At 48.8% G+C, this 15717-nt stretch overlaps 1 protein-coding gene across 1 annotated transcript; it reads left to right on the forward strand.

The window, feature by feature from the left end:
• Positions 1-478: 478 nt before the first annotated feature.
• Positions 479-13779, forward strand: SALL4 (spalt like transcription factor 4). The gene is made up of 4 exons (XM_059827251.1): positions 479-548; positions 8760-11294; positions 11952-12259; positions 13357-13779. The coding sequence occupies exons 1-4, from the start codon at positions 479-481 to the stop codon at positions 13777-13779; spliced, it is 3336 nt and encodes a 1111-aa protein (XP_059683234.1).
• Positions 13780-15717: the final 1938 nt, after the last annotated feature.

Consider the following 15717-nt stretch of genomic DNA (forward strand, 5'->3'; position numbering starts at 1 on the left):
AAAAAAAAAAAAGAAGAAGAAAAAAAGTCTTGAAAGCACAATATAAAAAGCGCAGGTGAGATAACAAAGGTATTGTCCCTCGGCAGCCTGGAAAGTCGGGCTGCCGGCTTGTTTGTTTACTCTCAGAGCTGGATCCTGCCCCCCCCGCGGCCCGGGGAGCGCTGCCCGGGGGCGGCCCCGGCCCCCGGCGGGGCGCACGCCTTTGTCGCCCGCACGGGCGGGCCGGGCCGGGCCGGGACTACATCGCCCAGCGTGCCCCGCTGCGCCCTGATCAATGGACCTTATTTGAATAATCTGTGAGCCCTTGGACTCAGGCCAATCAGCTGTCAGGGACCCATGATAAATCGCAATGCATTATTGATAATCATAATTACTCTGACATGCGCATTCCGCCCAATGGGGGTAATTTCCCAACTCTAGGAATTTGTTGTGAAGAGGAAAATAATTGCTACTATTTTGCTCCCGATGCTGGTGCACCATGTCGCGACGGAAGCAGGCGAAGCCCCAGCACATCAACTCCGAGGAGCAGCCCCCAGATGCTGCAAGTGGTAAGCGCAAAGGAGGGCGCGGAGCCGCCGCGGGTCCCAACTTTCCTGATGCGCGGAGGAGGCGGCCGGGGCGGCGCGGGGCGCTTGGGGGGCTTCTTCCACCCGCGTGCTTCACCCCCCGCGCCTTTCCCCCCACGGGCGCTGCCGGGAGCCCGACCCCCAGCTCTCCGCAGGCTTTTTGGGGCATTTAAATCCCCGCGCCCCTGCGGAGCCCCAGCGCGGTGTTGTTCCGCGGGGGCTGAGCGGGGCACCGGTCCCTCGGTGTTCCCCGGGGCGAGGGTGGGGGCTCGGCTTTGGGCTGCTCCGCGGCGCAGCCCTGCGCGGAGCGCGGTGCTGCCCGAGGGGTCCCTCGCCCTGCCCGGCTGGCGGCCCCCCAAATGCCCCGCGCACCTCCGCCCCGCTCCCGCGGAGCCTGCGCCGGCCCCCGCGTGGGGGGCGCGGGGCTGCGCCGGCCCTGCTGCCGTTGCGCTCGGGGTGTAGCCTCATGGGAGGTGAACCCCAAAGCCTCCCTGAGGCGGAGGGGATGGGGGGGGGGTCAGATGGGGGGGGAAGAGGACGGAATTGCGAACAATCTTCTCAGGGGTAGGAAGTTGCTCGAGTTCGTTTTCCCCGATGTATTTACCACTTTCTCGGTAGTTACGAGGATTTCTGTGGGCCTTTATTTAAAAAAAAAAAAAAAGCGTTCGGACTATTTTTGTTGGAGATCCCAATCGCCCTGGACCTTTTGTAGCTTGACCTCCAGCCATCTTTGATTTCCGACTTCCTAAAATAACTCCGGTGAGCTAATGCGGGGTGTGCGTGAGCGCTTTGTATTTGGGCGGTGTGGGGGATTTCGCTACCGCAAATCGCTGTCCCTCCTTTTAGGGGAGCTCGCAGCCCTTTGCCTTGCTAAGGGGAGAGGAGAGTAGGAATTTGCGCTCAAATTGGCCCCGAGCTCCCGGTGGGGGTGGGCGTGCAGGGGAAGGGGTGGAGGGGGCACTCGCTTGCCGGTGTGCCCCGCGGGAGCGGGGAAGGCTCCGGAGCGTGCCCGGCTGTCCTCGACGGAGCAGCATCTTCCCGCAGGGGCTGCCCGCAGCCGGGCTGCGGGGGGGGGGGGGGGCTGGCGGCTCCCTGGGCTCCGGCACGGGCTCTCCCCCCGCTATTAACGCCCGTGGGGCCGCGGAGCCCGTCCTGCTCCGAAGCGAGAGCGAAGCGGGGAGGGCACGTCCCGGGTGGGGAAGGGAGGGAGGCCGGCAGTGGGCCGACCTGGGCTGTGTTCGGTAGGAGTTGCAGTGGTCGTTGTGCCCGAACACTTCTGTATGTCCCCCAAGAACTTTCTTTGGGTTCTCTGCCTTCCTAAGGGACGGGTTGGGGGGGGTCCATCCTTAGAACTGATCGATACCCATGCACGGTACAGGAGCTGCCTATTCCCAGCCCGCAGGAGGTTCGGGCTCTTAATTTTTTCCTCCTCCCCCCTCTCTTCTTTGAGTCGAAATGTGCAATTGTTGGGTCCGGTTAATGGTGACTTAAGAAACAGCAAGCTGGCCAGAAGGCAATAAATCCCATGTTTAATGCATGACTGTTTTCCTTTGTGCATATGGTTAGGTTGGGGGATGGAGGTGATGTTTCCACATGTAAATCTCTGCCCACTGCTGGAAAGCCACCTCCGGGGCTGCGCTGAAACAAAAGGGTTAATAACTCCTGATGCGGCCTGCTTGGGGCGGGGGAGGTGTGCAGGGAGGGGAGGATCGCTACACACCGTGCTCTCCGGGGCAATGGCCAGCTGCTTTTTTGTTGTTGTTGTTGGGGCTCCCCCCCCTTTAACAACAAAACCCTGGATGGAAATCCCTCCGGGAGCCGGGCAGCGGTGGCGCAGGCCGGGGGGACCCGGCGAGGCTCTCGCCCCGCCGGGGGGGCTTCTCCGGCCGCCTCGCATGGGGCCGTCTTTTGTGGGTCGTGGGGCTCCGGCGGGGCCGGCGGTGGCCGGAGCGGGCGGGGGGAGCGGGGGGGCCGGTGCTGCCGTGCGCCGCCCCGCGGCCGCGCTCCGCCGGGACCCTCCGCGGCGGCCCGGGGGCAACGGCGGGGTCCGCCCGGAGGCGGCGGCCGGTGCAGGTCCCCGCGCTGAAGCCGCGTCCTGCGTGACCTCCGTTCCTGCTTTCGGAAAGAAAAATGGGGGCTGCGATGCCTCTTCCCGCCCGCGAACCTCCAAAATAGTCTTGATATTCCCCGCTCCAGGTGTGCGCGGACATAGCAAGTGATGGAGCTGCATAACAAAGTCGAAATACCGCAGGGGTTTGTCTGGGACATTACCGAGTATATACATAATCGTAATAATAAAATCCAGCCCTTATCTCCTCTTTCGCAAGTGTTCCTTTTTTTGCAAAGCGATTTGGGACCTACCTCTGTGAACAATGCAGCGTGTTAAGAAACGGTTCTGCTAACCTGGGGATCAATTAACAGGTCAAAAAATCAGCAGGTGGTCACTGGAGAATACTGCTACATACTGAAAATTAGCATTTTCACAAAGGGCTTGAAAATGCCCATTGTGCTGGGTTGCTGCCATTAAAAATCTGATCCATTCTTCAAAATACAGTATCAAACTGCAACTTTTTCTCAGGGTCAAATTGGAGTTTTCCTTTTTTTAAATCGCCGGTTCGTGCTTTGAGCTCTGCTCAAGTGGGGGGGGGGGGGGTGGTGGTGTTTAACGACGAAAGCCAAGTGTTGTGGTGGTTTTCTTTTATTTACTTTTTATTGTAGGCTGCCCGAAGCTCCCGTCGGGGGGAAGGCTGGCCTGGGCGGCCGGGAGCGGCGGGGCGGGCCAGCGTCCCCCGGCCGGCGTGTGGCAGCGGTGTGAAGGGTGAGGGGGCCTGGGAGGCGGGGGGGGCGGAGGGGGGGGCAACGCCCGGCTTGTTTTTCCTTTTACGTAAGTGAAACATTATATTGGTTGTAGTGATGAAGCCCTTTTGCTGGGCTCGGCGGCATGTGACGTTTTGACAGAGCTGCTGCTCTAACCTTTGCCTCCTCCTGCTTGCTGTGGGTGGTAAGTTGATGTCAGGCTTACAATTAGGACTCTCATGCAATTGACCTTGGCAGCGGGGTTTGTGCCGTTTAGCTCGGTCTTAAACACTGTACTAGTGTTAAGTGCGGTCCGGGGCCGCCGCCTTCGCAGCTGCGGGAGGAGCGGCCGCCGCGGAGGCAGTGCCGCCGAGCAGGTAGGGCCGAGGGCGGGCGGCGGCTGCTGTGGGGAAAGCTCCGCTTGTTTCTCGGCAGTTCCTGAAGCAGGTTCGGGAATCGCCCGGTAAAAAAAGTCGTTATAATGGGTAGCGTCCGGGTTGCTCTTTAGCCCAGGTGGATGCTGGGGGGGGGCGCTGAGCCCCGCCGCGCTCCCCGGGGGGGCCCCGCCGGGCAGCACCGCCCGGGCCGGGCAGAGCCGCGGGGCCGGGGCGGGCAGCGCGGGGCGTGAGTGCCCTCCACCGACCGGCCCCGCGCTCGCCGGTGCCGAGCGGCGCCGGGACGTGCCCGCGCCGCGGGCTTGGGCTGCGCGCCGCGCAGGTAGCGCGCAGACGTTCTGTAGAGGGGGGGCTGTCACGGCGTCCTCGGGCGCGGGGGGCTCGGAAGCCCGTGGGAAGGGCCTCGGGAGGCCGGTGGTGCGGGGAGCGGGGCCTGCTGCTTGCGCCCTGCCCTCCGTCTGAAGCCGGTGCCTCTGCTCTTAACTTCCCCTGCCCGGCTTAACGCTTCTTTCGCTCCTCAGAAGCGTTCGTGCACAATGCTTCTGTCCTCGGCCGGGTATTTCCATTTACTGGGTGGATAATCAAAAGGGTGCATCAGCAGGTAGATAATAAAAAAAATGAAAGCCTTGAGAGAGAAGCCTGAAAGCACGTGAAACCCTGATTGTTAGTTAGGTGTAGCACGTTTCTGGCTTCTTGGGTAGAAAAATGCTGCTGATAAACTCAGGGCAGAAAACATCAAGGCCTGTGGAATATTTCTGTAAGTAATCAGTCGTGTACTTCGCTTACTCAAGGAAGTGATTTTGTCATAGTTAAAACGCTTTAAATAGTGTTTTATAATGGGAGAAGAAGGGAAATTTTGGGCAGTTTAAAGTTCTTGGAAGTCCTAGCTTTTCAGCTGGGAACAGGGGAAAAAAAAATAGGGAAGCACAATGCCTGAGAGCAGCAGGGAGCTGATGGCAGAGGTTTTCACATCTAGGGCTGGAGTGGACACTTGCTAATCCTTCATGAGTTAATTTTAACCGTGGAAGTGCATGGCTATGTTAATGTTGAAGAAGTTGATCAAATGTAGTCTGTGGAAAAAGCAAGCTCACCAAAGGTGTTAATTTCTTGGAAAAAAAGAGTGGGGGGAAAGCTTGAGCTCTGACCATTTCCTCCCAGTTCAAATGGAATATAATTTTATCACAGTTGGAAAAAAAAAAAAAATAAACATGTTAAACAGGTCACTGATTGCTCAGATGAGTGGTAGACCAGCAGCACCCTTTCTGAAATCACATCAAACCAGACAAGATTTATTTCACTCCTCTCTACTAGTTGCCTCAAAAGAAAAATTAATTCGAGCTGTGTGGATTTTATCAGCCTTCCTTGTCGATGACCGCCTTGGCCTACACAATAGTGGATTTTTTTCCATCCATTTGCCAGTGATTCAATCTAACCCCCCTGCTGGGTTTACTGCATTCTTCTAACTTATTGGATAACTAGATGCTGAGAGATAACATTCCTGAAATTCGGGGGTGGGGAGATAAAAAAAACAGTAGAAGTCCTATCCCTGGGAAGCCTTTGGAGGGGGTTAAGTGAAGTGCACAAGCAATTGTTGTGGCAGGGCTCGCTGCTCCCCGGTAAGTCCTCGTACAGTACGGGGACAGAGCTGGCCGCGCAGGGATGCTTCTGTGCAGAGAAACCCCACGATTTCAGACCGTTAAGTTCATGGCAATGATAACTGCTGGGGGGAGGGCAGGGCAGGGCCGCACGGGGCTTTGGGGAAATGAGGTGCTCTGATTGCAGGTGCTTGGTGCTCCTTCGAGGCTGGGGAGAGGATGTAGCTAGAAATCAAGATGAAGAGTTTCACAGAAGCTGTTGGGTTTTTTTAAAGAAACAGTAAATTGCTCCTTTGTTATTCCAGCTACTACGCAGTAACGAAGCGTGGTGCTTCTACTGACTGTACCTTAAAAAAACCCCTTTTTTGAGATAGGGGAAGCTATTATACTCACTTTTGCTAAGCTGGAAGAGAAAATAAGGCATAACTCTTCCCTACTTGTCATGCAGCAAGTCGGTACAAGCTGGGAGTTGAATTTATTTGGAGTCCTGAGCTAGTGCCTTACTGTCAGGTGGGGAACTAGATACTCAACTGTGTGATGGGGGTGAGAGCGGGCAGGGGCAGGGCTGCTAACCTGCCAGCTGCCGCCCAACGCAGGTGCCTTCCGTTCACTGGAGTTTCTTCCTCTGAGGTGGCAGCTGGTGCTTAGGACCAGAAAAGTTACCCCTGGAGCTCCTCGGAATTGTGAAAATTAGCAGCATAGGCTGTGCTGGAGTTTGGAAAAGGAGACTGAATGTAGCGTGGCCTTACCAATGGAAAAAAAATGGAAGGAACTATCAATGGAAGGGAGATAAATGATCAGATGCTTTGAAGCAGTTGAAGTTTGAGGACTTGTCTAGACATAGTTATCCTGGAATATCTCCTTGAGGGTGAGCAACAGTCTTTCAAGCTGACTTGAAACATGTTGCATGGCCACTGCAGAGGTACAAACTGCAGCATGAAATGCATGTGCTCATGGAGGAGAGACTGTGGAAGGAAGAGCTTTGTGCTCTCTAAAGTAAAACCTAAGGTTATTTTGCAACACGGGGAAACTGTATAGTTGAGCCTGGGAGATTGGACTGTTACAGCCCTAAATGCTAAAAGATTTGGAAAAGAGGTTTTGATGTTTTAGCCTAATCTGTGAAATACCTGTTGGATGGATGGAAATACTTAGGAAAGTAGTCAAGTAAAGATCTCTGGAGTCAGTGCACAGAGTAGTTATGGAAGCTTCTTGTCTTTTTTTAACACTAGTGCTTTCTTTCCCATTATATCTGCTCAGACTCTTACAAAGATGAGTTTAAAAACATCCATTCTTGACCTCAGTTGACCCTATTTATTGACCACGTTCTGAATCATGTACTTCTTGTACTTGTCTGCAGACTGGATTTCTCTGTATATTTTTCCATAGAGTTAAATCAACTTTAGAGGCATCAATTTAATGATAATTGGGGTGGGAAATGTATGCTGAAACTATGCTTTTACTGTTGTTTCCTTCACTTGTAGAAGTTAGGCTTGAAGGAAGGGGGGAAAAATGTATTTAATTCTCCCTGTTTAGATACGAGGGATCCAAACAGTTTTGATCATAGCTGTGCTGAGAACACCTTTCCTCCCTGTTCAAGGACTTGTAACTCTGAAGTGTATGTGATTAACAGAATTGCATACATATAGATTTGGATTTATTGCTCTGCAGACCATAGCATAACAGGCCTCTGATGTTTGCATTTTTCAATTGAGCAAGTTGTTTGGTTGGGGTTTTTTTTAAGAAAAATTTCACATGCACTTTCCATCACTCAACATTAAACAGTTATAGTCTGATTTGTTGAATATACATATAGTGCCCTTGTTAACCTAACAAATGTGAAGGTTTGCAATATCCTCCTTTTCAGAGCTTTTACACTACCCTGAAACAGTAAGTCAACGTGCTTGAGTTGTTGCTTGGACATGCTTCCCCTCCACCCTGCCATGTACAGGATATACACATGTATCAGATGTGTGGTTCAGTTACACCTTTAAAATGAAAGCCGCAAATAGCTCCTATGCTTGCAGAGTCTTCGGTTCCCCTTGTGAAACAGCGTGGGCTAGTAACGTGGAACCAGAGCCGAGCCCCAAGATGAATTACTGGAGATGCAAGACCTGAATAGAAGAGATCTCGTCATACAAATTCCGAATTGTGGTTGAGGTCTGCAGCGTGCCCCGCTGGGTGCATGGGATGCAAAATACTTGGTTACTGCACCCTTGGCACCCATCAAAACTGGGCCAATTAATGTGAATTACAGGACTTTTCACCTGCTGGGGGCTGTGATACATCTGCAGTCCTTACTGCTTCCCCCTCAGGTCTATGAGCCTCAAGTTTTACCCCCAGAACACTCCTGCCTCCCATCCCCTGAATGCTTGCCCGCCTTGAGCTGGGTGTGAGTTTGTTGTTTGAAGGATGGCTTGACTGAGCAAAAACATCCTGTTTTGGTTTAGAATTTCTCTTAACCTCTCTTCCCGTTCTGATATTTCCCTGAATGATAATTTTTTTTGTCAGCATGCAAATTATGCTCAGTCTAATCTGTGCGGCACTGGTGGAAGAAGGGCAGGAGTGGACTTGCAGACCAGCTTTGCTTTCATTCCCCCTCCCTAAAAGCGGGTGAGTTGCAGATGCAGCTAAACAGGGTGTCCTGAGCGGGTCTGGAACAACTTCGTGTGTTTTGCAAGCAAGGCTTGTTGCTTCACTGTCTTAATAATCATCAGCATCAACGTAGGCTCAAGCTTATGTGTGGGGTTCTGTAAGTTAACCATCTTTTCTTTACTACTGTGGCTTTTTAGAGGTTTTTCACATGAGTGTGCTTTTGAAGTATTTAAGAGCGAATATTGGACCTACTTTTGCTTTTGTCAGCCTTCTTCGGTAGTAATTACTTCAATAATGGCGGAGTGAAAGTCGTTTAATGGATCAGTGTACAATTAAGAACTGCTCTGAAGTTCCCATGTTAACAATCTTTTATGAATTTCTGAGAGACGGTTAACAAAGAATTACAAATGCAAAATAAGCTTATGTGATGTTTTGCTCAGTGTTCCGATGCTTTCTCTGTCTTCCTTGGGTCGAGTTTCTTTTAAGCTGTTCACAGGTGCTTGCTGCTGTGCTGCACTCTTGCCTTTTTATCTGTATAAAGGGATTTGCGATAAATCTCTTTCCATTGAGCCTTATGAGATTCCTTTTATATTATTGTTTTTATTGAAAACAGAACTGAGATGCAGATTTCTTTGGGGCTGCAAATGAATTAGCAGCAAACCAAACCAAAGAGCAGGACTTAAGATCGATCTGCAAACTTGTTTCCAGTGTCTTGTATCTTTAACTTGCAATTCAGGTGAAGTCAGTGATATTAAGAATAGGAAATACTCAGTCTTAATCCAGCTATTAATAATGTGACTTTCTTTTATTTTAAGGGAGTCCACAAGACGTCCCAGGTGACGGAGATGGTGAAATGAGTTCCAAAAGGTGCCGCACAGAGGAAACTAAAGTCTGTGAGAAATGCTGTGCAGAATTCTTTGATCTTTCTGAATTCCTTGAGCATAAGAAAAATTGCACTAAAAATCCACCTGTTCTAATAATGAATGACAGTGAGGGAACAGTACCCTCTGAAAGCTTCTCTGAAGCTTCTCTAGGGAGCTTTCCAAGTGACCGAATGGATAGCAGGACACGCAAGGACATTCAGGCAAAGGGCTGCACTGGTTCGATGGAAAAGAGAGAAGGAAAAATGGATGCTGAATCGGTAGGAGGAATGTACCTTAAAATAGAACCCCCCGTCACGCCTGTGGCTCCTGGGCTAAGCTATCTACCAAAATCCAAAGTACCAAACACTAATGTGACTTTGCAGACGATACGTGGCACTAAAGTGGCTGTGAACCAGCGGACCTCCGATGCCATCTCTTCTTCAGCAGCCAGTTTTAATGCTATCCCCATGATCCTGGAGCAGCTCGTGTGTTTGCAGCAGCAGCAACTCCAGCAAATTCAGTTGACGGAGCAAATTCGCATTCAGATTGCCATGATGGCTCCCCATGCCCTGCATCCTTCTATAGCAGCTGCTACTGATCCACTAAAAGCTCTGGGCGCACACATGTCTCAGCAGCTCTCGGCTGCTGTTGCTTTAATCGGACAAAAAGCTGGAAGCCAGAGCCTATCACTGGAATCCTTGAAGCAAGGAAAACTACCTCATTCTAACACTGGTGTTGCGGCCGCCAGCTCGCTGGCTGCTGGGCTCTCCTCCTCCTTCCCCTTGAAGCCAGAGGCAAGCAGAAGCCTCCCCGGCTCCATTTCTCGGTTCCCGAATCCTTTGCTACCTCAGTCCTCCAACTCCGTCATCTTCCAAAATCCGCTTTCGGCCGTTTCTTCTGTAATAGATTCCTCAAAGAAGGGGAAGGGAAAACCTCCCAACATTAGCGTGTCTGAAAGCAAACCGAATGCAGAAGAGCCGTTCTTCAAACACAAGTGTAAATTCTGCGGCAAGGTCTTTGGCAATGACAGTGCCCTGCAGATTCACCTCCGTTCCCACACCGGTGAAAGACCCTACAAGTGTAACATTTGTGGTAACCGCTTTACAACCAAAGGAAACCTTAAAGTGCATTTTCAGCGTCACAAAGACAAATACCCCCACATAAAGATGAATCCTTACCCGGTTCCTGAGCACCTGGACAATGTTCCCACTAGCACTGGAATCCCGTACGGGATGTCTGTGCCACTGGATGAGTCTAACCTAATTGTGGATAGCAAACCTCTGCTAACAACTCTGCCTACCTCTGCGGCCACCAGCGCACCTCAGACCGTCTCCAACCTAGCAGGCGTTAAGGAGTCTCTGCCTGGTACGTTCACAAGTGACCTGCAGTCAAGGCCTTCTCCAGAAAGTGAGGGTGGCTCTTCCTCATCAGGGGCGGTCGGTCATGAATCGGGAACAGAGCAGAGCTTGAGTTCACCACAAGCTACCTGCAGCGTGAGCATCTTCCATGTAAGTGGGTCAAACGAGCAAGGCTCAGAAACGTCAAAGCTTCAGCAACTGGTTGAAAATATTGACAAATCCACTGCTGACCCCAATGAATGCCTGATCTGTCACAGAGTGCTGAGCTGCCAGAGTTCACTCAAAATGCATTATCGTACTCACACTGGAGAGAGGCCATTCAAGTGTAAAATCTGTGGCCGTGCCTTCTCCACTAAAGGGAACCTTAAAACTCATTATGGTGTCCACCGGGCCAGTACTCCTTTGAAGATGCAACATTCGTGTCCTATTTGCCAGAAGAAGTTTACAAATGCAGTTGTGTTGCAGCAGCACATCCGCATGCATATGGGGGGACAAATACCCAATACACCAATGCCGGAAAACACCTGTGACAGTCCTGATGTGGATCCTACTGTGACTGAGAAGAACGGAGACATCAGTCGCCCAGATGAGACCGTGGAAAGCATAGAGATGGAAGAGGACCTGGACTCTCAGGATGACCCGAGGAGTTCTTCAAAACCTCCTACTCCTTACGATGCACAATCAGAATCACCAGCCACGACAGCCACCTTCTCTGGTATTGCAGCACTGGAGAATCAAATGAAGATCGTCAATTCTGCTTTGAACTTGCAGCGGCAAAGCAGCTTGAAGTCTAGTGACAATGGCTCAGCAGAAAGTGATGGCATGACAAATGATTCATCTTCTGTGGCAGGAGATCCAGATTATCAGAACGGCCGGAGTCCTGCTGCCTCCGAGTCTGCATCGCTCCAGGCTCTGTCCCCAGCCAACAGCCAAGCTGAGAGCGTAAGGTCAAAGTCACCTAGCTTCAACAGTCAAGAAGATGCAGGCACGGGAAATAAATCAGAGGGTCCTGAGAACGCTTCTGCAGAAATGGAAGGGGTCGTCGGTGCTTTGGATTTAACTTACGGCAATATTGGTCGAAAGGTCATTAAAGAAGAACCTGGGTTACACTTTGCAAATGGAGAATATGGTGAGTAATATGAAATGCTAGCAATAACTTGGGGTGGGGTAGTAGGACTGGAGGAAACGCATCTCTAAAAGGACCAACAGGAGCCAAAACCTCTTCAGCTTTCCCCTCTTCCTTCTCCTCTATTAGGATAAGGGCGTATGCCCTGTAAAGTTTTCCTGACCCAGTCGCACTCAAAATTGAACAAAATTCAAAGACTTAAGTGCTGTCATCTCCTGCAAGGGGTAGCATAGAGGTCCTTAAAATAGAGGCTGTGCACTTACTATCTTTCATGGGCTTACCTGATACCTCCCTATAGCTCTCTAAAGATACACAGTTGTGTTTCATGGAAAAGTGCTTAACCCAAGAAGGTGACGTTAAAAGTCTGGAGTTTTTGTGGGGTTCTCAAGCTCTTTAGCATTGAGGCTAATGTTGATCCAAATTTGGCCTGAAAGTGAGGCTTTCTAACTCCTAAGCTCACCAAGAAAAACAGGGAACTGATTTCTTTCAGAGCATCCTAGCAAGTGTAAAAACAGCCCTACCGTGTGTCTTTGGAGGGCTTTGCAGGCATGCTTTTCGGGGACGTGCTGCTCCAAAGGCAGGGCCTCTGGTGTCTTAGTCAGATTTACGCTTGGAAGCAGAAGAAGGTTGGGATAAACGTGATCTTTGCTTTCTTTGCAGGTCGAAGTAGTATTCCAGCGGCTTTTGTTAGAGCCCCACCAGCCCTCATAAAAATGGAGATGCCCAGCGAGCGTCCCATTAGCACTAGCCATTTCATTGGCCCACCAGCTCTCTCCCCTGGTGTTGCCCCTCTCCTCGTGCCACGACCGAAATTCTGCCGTCCCGCCAAACAGCACATCTGCACTACATGTGGGAAGAACTTCTCCTCGGCCAGCGCCCTTCAGATTCATGAACGGACCCATACTGGTGAAAAGCCATTTGCCTGCACCATCTGTGGGAGAGCTTTTACAACAAAAGGAAACCTGAAGGTAAGTAGTCTCCTACATTGTGATCTCCTTTGTCGGGGAAAGTCATACCGGAGAGGGAAAGACTATTGCTAATATTTGTGCTGCCTTTATGGACAACTTTGATTTTCTTTTAATTCCTCAAATGGTTATCTTTGACTTTTTTTCTCTCCTTCCTGAGTTTCTTCACACAGCTTGCTAAACAGTGTGCTGAGATCACCCGCAGAAGTCTTTGCTACTGTTCTCGCTCTCCTTTCTGGATAGTAGGGAAGGCTTAGCCCTTACTAAGCAGATTGCTTTATGTTCATTTGTATTGGATGTGTCAAGACATAAACATTTCATAGACTGAGTGCTACAAAATGATGCTTACAGAATACGTGCATTACACGGCACTGCTTGAAACATCATGCAGGATGAGGAGGGATGAAACGGAGAGGATAATCCTGAGATGGCACAAAATACTTGGGGATTGTATCAGCACTTGTTGAAGAAGTGCTGCAAGTCTGTCCTTACTGTCAGGTTTTAATCCATTTGCCCTGTAAGGGACTCGCAGCTCCCTCACTGGCACAGAGGCTTCTTGCTTCCCATGAGAACCTCTTTGAGCTCTTCAGTCCTCTTGCATAAATGCTGATGGGGAGGGAAAATACTCTGCAGTTTGTGAACAGTCACTTGTTGGAAGCACTAGCAGTATGTTTGTGGTGTGGATGATTTTAGCTTAGGTGTAACCTCTCTTCCAAATTCCTCGGTGAGGTTTTTTTGCATTAACTAGTATTTTTTTCAATGTAGTCTGTTCACAGCAAATAATGTGGCTTTTATTTTTTGGGGGGGAGAGGGGCATCTTTGCCAACACCTCTTACAGTAAGTCTGAAAACACAGTCCTACAAGCGCTTCGGCAGTAAACTCTAGAGAGCCATGGTGATGTCAGGCAGTAGAATGTCTATCTTAAGCGTTCCAGGAAGAGAACAAAGACAAGAGCTAGCCAGCTTAAAAACTTACCTGAATGCAAATGGAGCATATGTGACTTCTTTTGAGCAACTTGGCTGTAAGCAAAGTAGGACTAGGGTATGCCATAAAAGAACTGCAGTATTAACGATTCTCTTTGCTTTTTTCCCCTCTGGAAGGTCCATGTAGGAACTCACATGTGGAATAATTCTGCCAGGCGGGGAAGAAGGCTTTCGATTGATAACCCCATGGCCCTGCTGGGGAATGATCCCAAGAAGGTATCTGAAATGTTTCCAAAGGATATAATGCCTCCTTCAGTGAGCATTGACCCCACAGTATGGAATCAGTATGCAGCGGTACTCAGCAATGGCATAGCAATGAAGACTAACGAGATCTCAGTGATCCAGAGCGGTGGCTTACCTACCCTTCCAGTCACCATTGGGGGTGGTTCGGCAATAAATACTGCTACGGTCTCCAAAATAGATGGGACCCAGTCTGGGACTGGTTCTGATACAGAGAAGGCAGGCGGTGCTGCTGCAGACAATGTGCCAAAACACCAGTTCCCTCACTTCATGGAGGAGAACAAAATTGCTGTTAGTTAAAAACTCTAGTGAATTTGACGTACAGAAAGAACAAATATATATACACAAACATATATTTTTAAGAGATTCCACTTCAGCCTCCTATTTTCCTATTGACGTGCAAATGATTTTATGGTTGTCTTTGTAAGAGTTGCCCAGAGTACAATCATGATATTGCTTTGCAAATAGTAAATAATAAAGAATAGGATTTCCTTCTATTTGGAAAGATGCGGGTCTTGCAAAGTAGTTCTTACGTGTGACTTTAATGTGTACAGCCTTACAGAAGTTTCTACAACTTGAAATTCCAAAGGTTAGAATATTCACCTCTTTGTTTAGAGTGAAATACTTGGGGGTTTTGAATAGAGTGGAAACAACCTACTGTTGATGGAAAAGCTTCTATTTACTGATGAGAAATGAAAACTATTAATGCGGGTAAATATTCTAGAATGTCTGCCACCCTCTTAGAAATAGTTTTTCTGTTTGGATTTTTGGCTCTGTGTTGTTTCTGAATGTACTTCTTACTATAATGGCTATAAAAACTACAAAAAAAATTTTTTTTTAAATTCCTTTTTTGCCTCAGAAGCTCTATGAAGAGAAAGTTGCTGTTTTTCTTTAATCACTGCTCCTAAGGAATTAATTCTCTGTATTGTTGACTGCTGCTTATTTAATACTACTACTAGGACAGTCATTCAAGTATAGTGCCAAAACTCCTACTTCCAAAGATGTGCAGTTTTTCCTAGATGTTTTATTTCAATACCGAGAACCCCAAACAAGCATGGGTGGGTATGTATATACTTTTTTTTTTCCTCTCTTGAAAGGGAAGACTTGCCTTGGGAAGTCAGGTCTAAAAGCTCTGCAAGGAATCTCAGGTGACTGTTGCAATTAGGCATGGGAACTGGTTTCCTTAGCAAGAGACTCTTTTATTTTTATTTTTTTTTTTCATTTGGGTAATTTAGAAGATCAATCTGTGTAAACCTGTATTTAAATATGAAGTATTCATGCTTAGGTTAAATGTTTTGTGGGTTTTTGGATGGCATTCCTACTCTGGTCATTAAGTTTCTTGGTGGTCTGTGAACTTGCATTCTACCAAAATGGTAATTAATGATCCATGTGTATTGTATGAAGGTTGCTGGGATAGTCATCTGGATTCTAAGTTATCTACCTCATTTTTTCCTTTTGTAGTTGTAGTGTCTATTTTTCTATTAATGACCACTGTATTGAACTGAGATTCAAGCAGATGCTTCCATGCACTATCTGAAACCAAAACCTGATGTATTAGTGGAAGCACCTGAAGACTTACTGGACTGACCTTTCACTATTCCTCTAACGTCTGCTGGAACTGTATGTGTAATGGGATCTAAGCCAGACTGGAAAGTGAGCATTTGGTATGGAAGGACTGAACGATGGAAAGAAGTCTAGTAGTTGACTGCAGGAAATCTTCAAGTCCGGTCTCCGTTGTGAAAGGCCCCAAAATGCAGATTACCAAAAGTTTGTGTAATGTTGTTGCACCTGATTCTTGCTTATGATCTCTGTATGCCGAGTTGTGCCTTTCCTGCTGGACTTGTAAGTAAGAACATACCAGTACCTGTTTACACTGTAAAATGGATATTGTTACGTAGACCATGCAAAAGGCATCCCAATTGTCAAGTTTCTGCATTGTGAATGTATGACTTTTAAGAACTCTGTAGTTTTGAGTATCTACTGATGCGTTTCTGTTGACATTTTGAGAATAAATTTTGGGATGACTTTTTCACACTTAGTGCTTAAATTTTTCTAGCAAAGCATTTGTCTCCTGAAGAGCAAGTTCAGTAGGCAGCATGCTGTCTCACTCCAGTGACTTTTTAAATCCATCATCTAGGGTTATGCTTTAGTTCATTACTTAAAACAACAGAAACTAGGTAGCAGTGGAGGAGTCTCTAGATCAGTTTCTTGGGAAGAGTTGGGGTTTGATACGGGGAT

Source organism: Gavia stellata, chromosome 20 (assembly GCF_030936135.1).
Source record: "Gavia stellata isolate bGavSte3 chromosome 20, bGavSte3.hap2, whole genome shotgun sequence".
Lineage (NCBI taxonomy): Eukaryota > Metazoa > Chordata > Aves > Gaviiformes > Gaviidae > Gavia > Gavia stellata.